General features: G+C 44.1%; 1 protein-coding gene across 1 annotated transcript in view; it reads left to right on the forward strand.

Moving 5' to 3' along the window:
* LOC307034297 (interleukin-1 receptor accessory protein-like 1-B) overlaps positions 1–14657 on the forward strand; it is a gene marked incomplete at its 5' end in the record, with an annotated part of 234816 nt that overhangs the window by 214433 nt on the left and 5726 nt on the right. The window contains 3 exon segments of the mRNA XM_079673066.1: positions 4451–4596; positions 8557–8703; positions 14180–14350. Of these exon segments, the coding sequence (XP_079529192.1) occupies positions 4451–4596; positions 8557–8703; positions 14180–14350 (464 nt within the window).

Genomic DNA, 14657 nt, shown 5'->3' on the forward strand with positions numbered 1-14657 from the left:
TGAACTCTCAAACAAGTAGGTTATCATTTCCAAACGGCACACTACAAATAACTTCCCCTTCAACTTTATGTCAGGAAACAGCAACTTGCAGTTTTCATTGTGTTTGAAACATCCGTGTGGAAAAAGAAGTCTAGAAAACTTTATGTAGAGCAGCCAAGTTGATGTTCTCTGATAGTGGCGGAGATATGTTTTGGTTCAGATACATTTAGGTCATATTGGAAAAAGTGAAAAAGAGAAAAGGAAAAACTAGCTATTTCAAAGAGGCCCTTTTATGCTAATTTTCAGATTTCACATTTGTATTCTGTGCCCCTTCTGTGTCATGTTTTCTACAACATAGAACAATTTGTTCTTATTATAACAGCATTTGACTTAATCTCGCATCTCAAAACGTTCTTGTTATTACTCCAAATCAACAATCTTATCCTGGTACAATCACATTTTAGTTGTAGGGCACACAAACACACACATCCACATGTCCTTCCCCACTGTTCTCCTCTGACGGTGTCGATGTGTGACCAGAAAATCCCTGTCGTCTACAAATGGCGTCCAACGAAAAGGTTAACTGTAAGCAGCATGACAACGCTGCGAGGAGAGCTAGCGGCCGAGTCACTGACCTGGCATTTGGAGATGTCTCTATTAGCCATCTAGCACATTGTGTCCAGCTCTCAGCACCGCGCTCTGTTGTGAAGGACACCGGGCCAATTAGAGCCTGCAACACTAAGGGGGGTGGCAGGTGACGGCATTGGGTAGGTGGGATAATAAGGATGAGGAATAAAGTAGAAGTGCATCACATGCGGTGAGAGACCTTGCTTTCATATGATACTCAAATGAGGTAACAAGCCAAGAGATCAAGAGTGTGTCCCTGAGCTTCTTTAAAAGTGTTCATGTGTGTTCAAGTGCATCTTTGTGTTGTGCACCAAGGCGTGACACCGCCTCCCCATCTATGTGTTTTTATTTATTTTATTTTTTGTTCCCATTTTTCATGTGCGCCACTTCAAACCCACTCCCTGACATCATTCCATGCGTTCTTAGCTTTGAAATGGAAATTAATCACGCAGGAGAATTCCCTAAAGAACCGCCTGTAATGCATGAAACGATGCTTTTGGCACCATGTTTCGAAACTGAGATTCGGGGGTTGATAACAAATTGTGTGGCTGCAGAACAACACTTCATGGATCTCAGAGGCAAAGTCACAGCCGCAGTTTTTTAAAAAAGTGTTCAGTCCCTGGTGCACGGTCATTCAGTGACCTTTTAAGTGTAAAATATCTTCTAACTCAGATATGTCCATGTGGAGTATCCGGTCCAGCATTGCTTCCACTACCTGTTACATTACATTACATTTAGCTGACACTTTTATCCAAAGAGACTTACAATAAGTGCATTCGACCAGTGACATACAAACTTGAAGAAAACAGAATCATATAAGTACATCAGGTTTCATAGAGCCAAACATTTCAAGTGCTACTCAACTGGCTTTAGATAAGCCAGCCCTTTATTAGTATATAAGTGCTCTGTTAGTAATTCTATCGCTCGAAGTGGAGTCCAAAGAGATGAGTTTTCAGTCTGCGCCGGAAAATGTGTAAGCTTTCTGCTGTCCTGATTTCAATGGGGAGCTCATTCCACCATTTTGGAGCCAGGATAGCAAACCCACGTGTTTTTGCTGATGGGAACTTGGGTCCCCCTCGCAGTGCGGGTGCAGCGAGCTGTTTGGCTGATGCAGAGCGGAGTGCACGTGCTGGGGTGTACGGTTTAACCATGTCCTGGATGTAGGAAGGGCCAGATCCATTCGCAGCGTATTAGCGTTTGCACGTCTCACCTCTCCCTGTAGTGTGTGATATAGGTTTGTGTGCATGTAAATGGTCTGCAAAGGCTAAACTCCCAGCCTTAATTGGACTCCTTTGCTTACTTCCAAACACTAGTGAGCAGTGATAGTTGTTTCCTGTGTCAGACTGGGTAAAAACTGGAACAAAAACTGTTGCTAATGCAACAAGCTAGCTAACTCCAAGCTATTGGGTGATCTGTCATTATAAACAATTTTACATTTCAAGTCTGCTTTTAAGAGCTTGTGGTCCGATCTAATTCCGATGTACCTTAGGGGCGTAGTCAGGAGAGGTGCAGACGGCAGGAAAAAAACACTTTATGGAGCAACAGCCAGTAAAATAAAGCAAATCATGACAACTCGGCACAGTTCAAAAGTTCAGGTGTCACATGAAGGCTGCTCGGAGAGATGTTACTGGATGATGGTACTGTATATGCTGTGAGAGCCGTTCAAAGAGGAATACAAGGTTTCAGGCTAATGTGAGATGTTTGTTTGAAATAAATAATGAGGATGTAGGATTAGGCCCCTCAGCCACGATGCTTTCATAAACTCCAAGATGTTTTTCAAACGTCCCTGAGGTGTGTACAGTATCCACTTCTCCATCCTGCTTTTTACCATAAACACACTAACCACAAAATGTTTGCTTTCAACACATCATCAATTGTTGGAACAAACATTCCCCAGCAAGAATGCATGATGGAGTCTTTTTGTTAACACAGATTGATTTGTACTTTTCTTTGCAAACAGCTACAGTGTTTCAGCTCGGTCTATGTTGAGTCACACATGGGTGCCGCCTCTTTAAAAAGCCATCAGTGTGGATCTATATCCTAACCTTGCACAGCCCTGTGTCTCTGCATGAGTGGCCACACAATGGAGAGGGATGAGTGTTAGAAAAAGCTCACAAGAATTATAATAAAAGACTCAATTAATTTTCCTGCTCGCATACAAGACAGGACTCTCATGCAGAAGCTTTAAAAATAAATTCTTCATATTTTAGTTTTTATAAAAGCAGCTAGTCCATGTAAAAGTAACATAATTACCTCTAATGGTTCCTCATTGTTCATGGGCAATAAAAGAAAGTTCACTGCGAGAGTGAGCTTTTCTATGTGAGATACCAATTACGGTATTAGCACTTTGGAAGGCGAGTGAGTTATTCCCATGCAGCAGTGGTTGTATTGTAATGTGTTTCATCTCCCCTGCACTTCACAATCTGCTTTGTTTAGTCTAACTATACATCAGCAGGAATTAGAGGAGTTTTCTTTTCAGATGCCCCGCGGCAGGCTGGACCCTCTTTGCACTATTAGCCCCCATGCATCATTAAACAGGGCTTTGAGATTTTTTGTAACCTTAAAAAGATGATTTTCCTTTAAGCCGCTGGACAAACGGTGCTGCTATCGGTATATCTGTTACGTCTACTTCCTTAGTTTAACTTTAAACCATTCTGGTTGGTTGGGAACCCTCATCCCGTGTGATGTATCCGGTTTGAGACCCCTCTGATTGGCCACTGTATATATCTATGACTGTAAATGCCACTCCTCATCTCTCTCAACAGCGCTCTTATTATTGTTGAGAGACTCCCGCAGGCATGGCGGACAGAGCGAATCGATCCAAGGTCTGGGTGCACTTTAAAAAAATGTAGTGGCGATAGTGCAAGGTGCAATCCATGTACTCAATTAGTTGCTAGAAATGCTTTAACCAGGCTTTATTAGTAAGACTGGGACTTTATTTTTGCTGTTTTTGGATCATTTCTTTTACATCTTTTTCGAACTGCGCCATCGTGTTTGCATGCGTCTCAACAAATAATTCCAAGAAGCTCAACCACACAATAGCTTTAAGAGGACACATTATGCTAATGTTAAGGTTCAAATTAGTATTTTGGGCCTCTATTGTGAAATGTTTATACATTTACATGACCCCAGACTGTTAATTGGAAACGTGCTTAGTTTGTGTAAAAGCCATGTCTTGACTTTTTGACATCCCCTTCTTGCTTGTTAGCATTGTCAGCGTTTTTGCATTGAAGCTAGTTGTTTCCTTTTGCTCATTTAAATTAATGAAGAGCAGGCTGCTACACAACACCATGCCAAGTGTCCAGTGGAGACAAATAAGCATCGAAGTGTCCCAGTGTTGTTTTTAGGACTCTCTGTGAAGAAAGCAGTCTTTTTCACTTGTCGTTGTTGGAGAAGTGTATATTACTGGCTCAATTCTGTGCAACAAGAACATCTAAAGAGATTTTTCCTTTTACTAACCCTCGTGACAAAATGTTTTGTGATCGCTCTGCGCTGTAGTGCATCATGACAGTCACACTATTGTCCCCGGACCAACATGTCACAACCGGTAAACATCAAGAGCCTCAGCGAGACGACCAAGAACTATTTTTCATGAGGAGAAATCTGTCATGACTTCTATTGCCGGCCCCTTGTCAGTCACGGTCTGTCACCTCCTACCTTATGGTTCATTGATAACGTCAATGTAACCCCTGCAAAGTATAGGTTTCTTGTTGATAAATAGGGCCACAAGTAGGGGTGTTGTGACCTTTGTTAAGCATACTTTGAGTGAGTAGGCATACAAAGGGGGATAATGTTACGGTTGTTCGACATGTCAATGTTCCTGTGCTCCTTCTCGCCCCTCCAGGACTATCCGGGAGCACCTAGGGGAGCAGGAAGTTTCCATCTCTCTGACCATCGAGTCTGTGGAGGAGAGCGACCTGGGCAACTATTCGTGCTACGTGGAGAACGGCAACGGGCGAAGACAGGCCAACATCCAGCTCTCTAAGACAGGTGAGGCAAGCAAACAAAAGTAAACAATGTGAAATAAAAAACATGCAAGCATTAATCTAGCAGGTGCCTTGAGGTTTAATAATGGAATGTTACAGCTTTGGTGGGAATGTACCATTCAATACCAGCAGCTTTCGCTTTGACAAGAGAGTGAATCTTTCTGCAGCACGATACCGAGTATAAAGAAGAACAACTAGCGGGACTAGGGGAATTGACCAGTTGTTTCTCGCCTGAGGGAGGAAAGAAATGGGACAGTACTGGAGAAAGAGCAGAAAGCCGATTCATCTGCCTCGGCCTGAGGAAGCATTAGTTTGAAGAGAAATCGCTTTCGGAGAGACGCAGCCTTCAGTGTTATGATGCCAGTCAAGCTGTTTGGCTGTCTGGTAATGACCTCCTCTCTCTCTCTCTCTCTCTCTCTCTCTCTCTCTCACACACACACACACACACACACACACACACACACACACACACACACACACACACACACACACACACACACACACACACACACACACACACACACACACACACACACACACACACCCTCCTTTGATCGCGAAGCTCTCACTCAGACTTGTTCTCATCTTTCATCACTGACTACTGTTGCCTTCCCCCCTCCTCCTTGTCTAAAAGCAAACATTTCTGAGTTTTTCCTCTGATTATGCTTCACTGAGGATGACTGTTTGAAAGTTGAGTCCGTGATGATTTGAAATACAGACGTGCACTCTCCAAAGTGGTTATATAAGTGAGTTTTTTTATTTTTTAGGGAGGCTGGGGGGGCCTCTGCAGCCTTAAAGTTGCCAGTGAGTGTTGAATACATTTACATAAGATATTTTCCCTCTCTTTTAAGCTTGCAGCTTTGGATCCTGCTTTGATGGCAACCGAGTTCCCCTCCATTTGCTATATTAAAGGGGTTTATGCTCCACAGTCAAATCTCAGAATAAACCAGAGAAGATTAGGCTGGTCCTCGCATGATTGCTGGTCTACGAGAAATTGACCGGTTCCCGTTTTGCCACATTCATGGTGTATTTTTTGTGGGTAAAATGCATCAAAGTTTTCCCCGCTTGTCTCAACAAGCTGTGAAAAAACAGCACGACACTCCCGATGAATTTGGTCGGCTCAGTCCAGCATCAAGCAGAATATGTCCTCAACTTGTATGTAAAGTGAGCAAGGAGATGCGTTTTTTACTTGTTGTTCAACTTCTACCAGTCAAAAAATCCTCTTTGCCAACTTTTTTCCTTCATTTTCACATCCTCGGATACATTTTGTATCTCACATCAGCAGCAGCAACATGCAGCAGCTGCCTTTTCTATACGACACTTATGGCGCATTTCCACTGCAGCGGGTAGCCCCGTTTAAGCGTCCTTAATCGTCCTCAAGCGGCCAGGCCAGTCTTTGGTGGCCTTTCCATATAGCGTAGCACCGGCTAGCGGGTACTTTTCCCCTCTTTTTCCGGCCCAATAAAATCGTGGTTCTATCAGGCCAGGGCTGAACTAGTGACGTCAACACTCTCGACTGCCGATTGGTCAGAGAGAATCATCACAAGATCATTCCTAGCGTCACATATATATCTAGAAGCAAGCTTGCAGCATTTTTATACACAGCATTTTTGTAAACGGAACAAGCCACACACCAAGAAACAAGGAAACGATCGCTTCCACATCCTCCATTGCTGTGTGCGTTTTGTGAGTTGTGTCAAATTGAAGATGACGCCACTGCAGTTTTACCCAGCGGCGCTCCGCCCAAAAAGCCCGCCAAAAAGCCGATCGCCCCGCCTACACTGCGTTGCTACCCCAGGTCCTAAACTCTAATGGAAATGCGCCACGGCCAGCGAGGCAGCCCGAGGCCTGAGCGAGGACGCTTAGGAACGCTTAAACGGGGCTACCACGCTGCAGTGGAAACGTGCCATAAGTACCTAGATTCAAGATTTGTGAACATGAGAAACAGCAGACTTCTCACTGCTGCTTTTCTCTTTATGTTTTACAATTCAGCCCCCACTTTGCCTTTTCCTCTCTCTCCCTAGCGGCACAGACAGAGATGCAGTAATAGAGGCAGGAAAAAAAAAAAAAAGGGTGATGAATCGCACGATGCCATGTGGCTCCATCAAATCAAGCCTTCTTGTCGTCAGGAGCTAATTTGTCTTAATCCGTCCCACTGCAGCTCCGCTACAATGTGGATGCCGGGCAGAGAAGAATTGGCCTCTTTCTCCGTAATCTCTGCTGCTGGAGGAACAGCTGGCTCATTACACTGTCCAGATATCTGAGGAGAGGAGCAGTGCTCAGTGAGGCGGGGGGCCGAGTGGAGAATGAAGAGGGGGAGAAGTGGAAATGCTTGGATCCATCTTCTGGCAGTTAGCTGCAACCACGCCTCTCTGAAAACGTCAGGATGAGTGGATAGAAAGTGAGACAAGAGGAGGAAGTCAGAGTATCGACAGCGTGCGCTCACTCTGCACACAGTTTGTTTGCGTACATAAGTTTGCCTGAAGGTCGTGGCCCAGACAGGCGTGATGAAGCGGCGCGGGCCTCGCTCGTTAGCTCTCCAGAGCATCATCCTTCATCATGGGACCTGTCAGCCTGATGGCCGCCGCACTGAGATGGGCATTGCGCACTGCATCGAGGTTAAACGTGCGCCGGTGATGGATGGCGATGCACGCTGAGTCCTCTCCGGCCATGTGTGTGTGTGTTTTTACTGTTGTCCATTAGTCAGCCAACGAAGGCTGACCACCCGGATTTTGTGCTGCGTCGCCCGGGAGGAAATGTTGAACTGCGAAAAGATGGAGTGACATCCGACAGAAAACGAGAAAAAAAAAAGCCTTTAGAAAGAGACAGAATCATGAAGAGACAAATCAAACGACTCGGTTTTCAAGGCGACTCCTTGCACCATGGAGTCCATTGTCCTGTAGTGTCAAAATCACCCTTGATGCTCCTGAATAACACGAGTCTTGCTTCTGTGGGGATATTTAGTTAGTGTGAAGCTGAAAAATCCACAGTGAAGTCCAGTAATTCCATGAGTTGAGCTTCCACTCATGCTTTTCATGAGTTTCGCGTCAGACTGCAGCAATGACGGATGGCGGGGCGAGCGGAGCGCTTCGATCCGTCGATTCCTCTCAACGCACCTCTCCGCAGCCGCACACACGTGTAACCAATCTTCATAAGCGCGGCCGTCAGATCTGTCATATGCTATTGTTTTGTGCCCGCTGCCTCACTTTGATTTTTTTTTATTATGCGATCAAGCCAGCAGGCATTAGGTGACAGGAATAGAAAGGGTTGTACTTTCATTACGGTTAGAGTTATGTGTCATGTGGATATAATCAAGGCATAATGAGAATTTAAACTAAATGGAAAGGTGGCGAACAAAGAAAGAGATGCTTTTTTCATCCAAACCTGGAAACACTAGAAACACATATTATTTTTCAGATAGCTAGGGACATTTTCTCATCCATGTTGACTGCAGTATGCAGTATAAGAGTATTTATCTTGCTGAAGTTATGAGAGAAATACAAAATTACCTTACAACTTTCTGACATTTCGCAGTTTCTAAGAAGGAAATAAATAAAGTCCCACAGCATCTAAAACACATTAAAATTATGAATGTGTTTTAAAAGTATAATCTTTTGAACTATTCAAACAAACAAACTGCTTTTAAGTGTAATCATTTAAAGCAAATGCTTTTTACTTGCTTTTCTGTCATTTCGCAAACATTCTCATACTGCCTGTGCTGCAGCTCCTTTTCAACCCTCTGACTGAAACCAGAGCCCCTCTGCTCTGATTGGTTATTCAGCACTGGCCAATAGAAGCGCGGGTTTTCCATAGTGACGTTCCGGAATAACACAAAACATTCGAATGGTGGCGTGAACTTTGTGATTTTAGCCTTTGCAGGTGCCGATTGAACTATTCCTGGCTGCTGGTGTTCTTGGTTTTAATTAAACACGTTATTAAAATGTCTCCCTCTCCCTATGTTTAGCGGAGCTGATGTACACGGTGGAGCTGGCCGGCGGGCTGGGAGCCATCCTGATGCTGCTCATCTGTCTGGTGACGCTGTACAAGTGCTACCGGATTGAGCTCATGCTCTTCTACAGGAACCACTTTGGCAGCGAGGATATAGATGGAGGTAAGATGTGCAAGACATCATTTACTTTACACCGTTATATAATAAGTCCTCCCATAATCTGTCACTGTTTCCTGTTTTGGTGAGGGATTTCTAAAGCGCCTTCCTCTGCTGTGAAAGCGTCCTTTCTCTCCTCTGTAGAACCAAATCCCTAACCTGAGCGTTGTCAGTGTTGCTCTGCACATATTTATTTTTACTCAAAGACCCACCTGGGCTATTTTCCATATCTTGAAACTGCATGTGGCACTATTCTTATGTAAATATGCACCTGTTTTATCAGTCTAAATGCCACCTAAAAAGATCCTCCCTTCGTTACATACACAGAAATGTTGTTGTGAATTTCAAGGTGTCTTTTCAGCCCACTGAGCAAAATCAAAAACTTTATGCAAAAACATTCTGTAAACTGTCTCCTAAACAGCAGCAAAACGACTCCCCGGTCTTTGATGTGTTTCCATGTCTTCATCCTTGTGAAAAACGAATCACTAGTCAGCCGTGCTGTTTCCTTACATCACAATGCATGACTTCTGGGTAATGGAGTTCAGCTTTTCAAACAGTTCCCTCTCGCTGCTTTGCTAAGCCTCCAACAGGCAGAGCTGCCGAGTTTAGCTATAAAAGGAAAAAGCAGCCTTGATCACTAAAACACTGTGAATGCTGCAGCTGCAGGTGATTTCGGGGTACATACAAACATTTGTTATTCTTTCAGTGAATAACCAGCCTAACAACACAGCAGACTCAATAATGTGAGACATTCCAGTTTGCAATATTTGCTGTACATGATATTTCACTTGTGTTTATTGCTTTATATATATATATTTATATATATGTGTATGTTTCTTAAGGGCTGTCAAATGTAACCCTAAAACTTTGGACAACTCCACAAGCAACCCACTTTCAATCGGCCAGTGGTGTAAAAAAGCACTTAAGGCACATAGTCTTGAGTTGCTGTTCTGGAAATGTAAGAAGAAAACATGAAGTTCAGAGGGGTTAGGTTGTGGTGCTGCAAATCCACGTGTCTGCATGCAAACTGCACACGAGTAAAGGGATCATATATTCTGCTGAAGGAAATCCAAAGCCTATTCCCTGTGCCAGAGTAAAAACATTAACTCTGAGGCCCCATCAGCAACCGTAAAACTAAAAAACAAACTCTGATTGGTCCTGGTGGATGAGTCTTGGCTTGAGAATGCATCAAACTGAGACAAGGAGCAAGTTTTAATTTGATTCCCCCGTAATGAGTCTCTCAAGTACCAGCGCTGCAATGAATTCAGGGGGAATGAGATTAGTTTGGAGAGGCTGGAGTGGAAAGAGAGACAGCAAGAGAGTTATGAGTGTTTAAAGGTAAAAAGTATTGTGCTCCTCTACGTATACACTCCCAGCTCTCTCTCTTAACCGCCATGGCTGCTACATCAGACATTTCAATGAAAGTCATTACCTCGGGCTGTGCCGGCCGCGGGAAAGACGAGCTCTGCCGTAATGGATGGCTCAAGGCAGCTTTGTTGAAAAGAGGAAAAAAAAATGTAGGGCCTTGAACCTAATGCCAAACAGCAATTGTCTCCTTTAATTGCGCCACCCCGAGTGAATGCTTGGAGAGAGAAACTGATTTTCAATTTGTTCTCCGGTATAAGGGGATCAGGTTCAATAAGACACAGCACGCTGCCTCCGGAGGTCTCAGGAGAGCCCGGATACTTTCCTCCACGCCGCGGTCGATTAGATCACTGCTACGTCCACATTCACAAGCTGCACCTGAACCTCTCATCTCTGAGTTTCAGCGCAAAGGTTAAAGCAGGCTTGGGTAGTAGCAGTTGACGTGTAACAGGATTATGTAATCTGGATACAAAAGAAAGTAACTGTATTCCCTTACACATGCATACAAAATAACTGAATTACTGTTTCTAAAAATACTAGCAGAGCCTATTGTGTTTGTTGTAGAAGGAGCAGATTGTATTTCTCTTTGTAAACTGTAGGCTTATACTTTATGCCTGAATTTGCTTTAGGGTTTTTAGTCTTCTTTCACTGAGAAAAAGCTGCATGTAAGATATTAAAAAACATAAATGTGTCATTATTAAAGCCCAGTGTCTGCAACACAGACATTTTTCCCAAAATGCATCTTCACCCACTGCCAAGAAAGTGTTTCATTGCGGCCACCCGAAGAACTAATTGCCTCCCTCTCCTGCCAGATGTTAAACTGTAAGCTTTACGTAACAAAAGGGGGGACTGTCAGCTATTTGTCAGCACGGCTATTTAGTTAAAGAGCGCTCAGTTGTCACATTGTGTGGGTGTCAGTGGAATCAATAATAGGCTTCATGATCACAAAGCAGAGCGAGCTTGTCACGGAGGTGGGAACTCATCAGCACCCTGCCATAAATACGAATGTCAGTGTTGTCAGCACGGCGTGGAGTTATGAGCCTCCGCCTGTGTTCGGTATAGTTTGGAGTTACCAAGCATTAATAGTTTACATATCCCGCACACAATGACTCAAAGGAATCCTGGTTCATTTGCATATTAACGACGCAGAGGTAAACATCAAAGAGTAGCATTGAATACAAATATGAAGCTGAGAAAAGAGCAGAATATCTGATCTTTAATTCATTTCAAAATAAATACAGGAAATTATTCTGAAAACCAGGAATCTTCAAGCATTACTTCTCTTTTTTTGGGAATAAAGAATGAATTGATAATGGAAATGATCGTTAGCCGCAGCCCTACGACCTCAGGTAGCTGTTTATTAGTCATGGAAAACAAAACAACATATTTAGAAATACTCAGCGTCTCATTAGCAGTCCTCCTCACGTGCCTCTGTAGCTCCAGTGTTACATTCAAGTCTCCGCTCCATTAGATGTAATGGAGCCCAGAAATATCCCGGAGATCACGCCTCCGACTCTCTTGGCACTCTCCACCGCGGGTTCAAGAGTTCACCATCTCACTGTGGGCTCATGTGCATATATATTCCCCCGCCCCTCCGAGTGCAACGAGCGTCCGTCCGTCCATCCGTCCGTCCGTCTGCGGTGGACATGTGAGACGGAGGAGTGTTTGAGAGGTGTGCAGTCTCCTGTGAGGAGTGACTCCTCAAGGTGCTCCTGCAGGGGTCATCCCGCCTTCCAGACTCACCTCGAGTGAATCAGCTCACTGAAATAGCCCCTGATCTGCCTACACAGCTACCACAGAGATGTACTGTATGTCACAAAGAGGCAGCACATAAACCCAACGGTTATTTATACTAAGTGATTATGAGGTTACAGTTCAATTACTCTTACATGTCCCTAACGTTGTAAAAAAGGAATTGCATGTTATAAAAAGGAGTTTGATTGATTACAAAGCGTTGTGTAAGAAGGAAAAGATGGCCCGAGGAGTGTAAAACAGAGAAGATATTAAGCAAGAGATAATGTGCATTAATTAAAAAAGAATAACGAGATTGTGATCAGGATCCCGATGCTCATTACATAGCATAGCAGCGGCTGAAACTGCGGCCACAGCAATGTAACTTAAAGTGGACCTATCATGCTATATTTGAATAATATAGTGTAGGACCATAACTATATAAGGCATATTTATACTTTTTATTTTTCAAAATACCAAACAGATCATGCATTTTAGCCATTCCTCATTTCGCTCAATTGAACACTGTCTTTGCATCATGGGCTGGTTCTGTGAGAACAGCACCATCTACAGGCCTGGCATATGTACTACAGCGTCTCCAGCGCTTTCAAACGGCAATGTCGGTGGCTGTCTCCTCCTGATTGGTGGAGTTGGCCCAATAGCCGTAGCGCCACTTCTGTGACGTCATAGAAGTGTTCAAATCTGGATCAGTCTGTATCAGATCCGTCGCAGCCCCTTTTTAAGAGACTTGGGTATGGAGGAAAATAGAGAGGGTTTTCTGACACTTGGTGAGTTCCCTGGAACACCGGGGGAACACATATTCATGTATACAAGATGTACAAAAGTGCATTTTGCATGATAGGTCCCCTTTAAAGTGACCGCAGCACTGATCGAGGTTCTCTGTCTCTGTTTCTTCACCTTTTCTTTTCCACTAACCAGTGTTTAGAAACAGCCAGAGCCCATACCGTGTTCCCGTCAGTGTTCACTTCCTGTCTGTCTTCTGGAACATCCAAATTGACCAATTAGAATCGAGCATTTAACCAAGCCGTGTAACAGAAAAAAAGAGAAACTGTACTGAAGATAGATGCCACATTCTTCCTCTTGAACCCAGCTGCTCGTCCCCTCTCCCATCCTTCCCCCCCCTCCTCCACCTCCATCCTCTCTGCCCTTCTTCTTGACGGGTTAAACATCTCCTCCCATCTCTTGCGCTGCAGGTGGACTCCATAAAGCAAAGGCACTACAGTCATAGTGAAGACAGGAACTCACAGATCCAACGACTGCTCGTGTCTCTAATGAGTTTACCTCAAAGGGCTGTGTTCCCATCGCGCCTCAAAGTGTTCCAAATTCTGAATTCCCTCTCCTTTCGTGGCACAGATATGGGTTCTTTAGTGAATAAAGAAACACAGAGAATCTTATATTTTTGTATGCATACATTGTATCTGACTGGTGGCAGTCAAAACTGGGAGATCAGAATCAGAAAGGGGACAGTGCATCAAAAATAACAAGAAGTAAGGGAACACAATTAGCTTTATTTGTTGATCCGGTTTCATGTAAACCATTTGTTTATTCATGTTCTTGACTCAGCTTGAAGCAGAAAAGGACTTCTCTATATTTTGCTACAAAGTTGTATCTGTCTATAGGTTACTGACTAAGAGACTGAGACTCTGTAATTGACAAAGTGTTGTTCAGTTTGCTTTGAGCACAAAATTGGAGTTGAGTTGTTGCATGAGCCGGGGGCTGTTATCTCATTCCTGTAGTAGTCAGAGGCTCCTGGGTATCCGCACCCTCCTGACTCATTGTACTGAAGTGCTGCAGCTTCAATCCCTCCCTCACTTCTCACTTTCCGCTCGGCCCTCTCGAAGCCGTCATCAATCAGAGCTTTCATGTGGGTGATGGAGCCACGCCACGCGCAGGCCTAGCAGCCACTGTTGGGCATTTGGCTCAGCCTGGAGCCTCATTTGTTTTGCCTGCAGTGAGCAAAGTAGCCATCAAGGTAACATTATTCGTCAGTGGGGACGGAGCTGTAATGAAAAGCACTCAGATGGGCAGAAGTGCCCAGAGGTCAGTGTAATGGAGGCGTCCTGTCTCAATGAAGTCTCCCACTGAATGAATAGCTCCCTTCGCACCAGTATGGAAATAGATTACGAGCATCTGGAGGGAACAGCAGCGGAAAAACTTTGCTGACCAAAGCAGGAAGCATGAAACATTTAATTGGAGCAAAGTGGTTGAAGGAGCTTCTTAATGCTCATACATGAGGTGATACACATGTTGTTTGATTCTGCTTTATTTCCATTCCTTGCACCTGGGTTATAACGTGAATTAAAGAAAGACCTGCTGGTTTGACATTTCTCCAACCTCAGCGTCTGTCTCCCCTCTCGACCTGCAGATAACAAGGACTACGACGCTTACCTGTCCTACACCAAAGTGGACCCGGACCAGTGGAGCCAGGAGACCCGAGAGGAAGAGCGCTTTGCCCTGGAGATCCTCCCCGACGTGCTGGAGAAGCATTATGGGTATAAACTCTTCATTCCAGACAGGGACTTGATCCCCACAGGAAGTAAGCTCTCTCTCTCGCGGCGATGTCACGTTGTGTTTCGAATGTTTTGTCGCTTGCTCGTGTTGTCCGTGCCGTGGTGACATGCCTTGTTTTCTGTGATGCATTTGTGTTGTGGCGTAACTAGACCCTTTAAGAACCATCGTCATTGTTTTCAATCATTATGAAATGGGCTTTTTTCTAACCAATGGCAGAGTGGATCAGTGGCATTTCAATTTAGCAGGAAAAGGATGTAAAACAATTATTATTTCATTTAAAGTAGCTTGTTAGCAATAAGATACGCTAAATAAACATCATATTACAGCTTTTA

Source organism: Notothenia rossii, assembly GCF_949606895.1.
Source record: "Notothenia rossii genome assembly, chromosome: 3".
NCBI classification, from domain to species: Eukaryota; Metazoa; Chordata; class Actinopteri; order Perciformes; family Nototheniidae; genus Notothenia; species Notothenia rossii.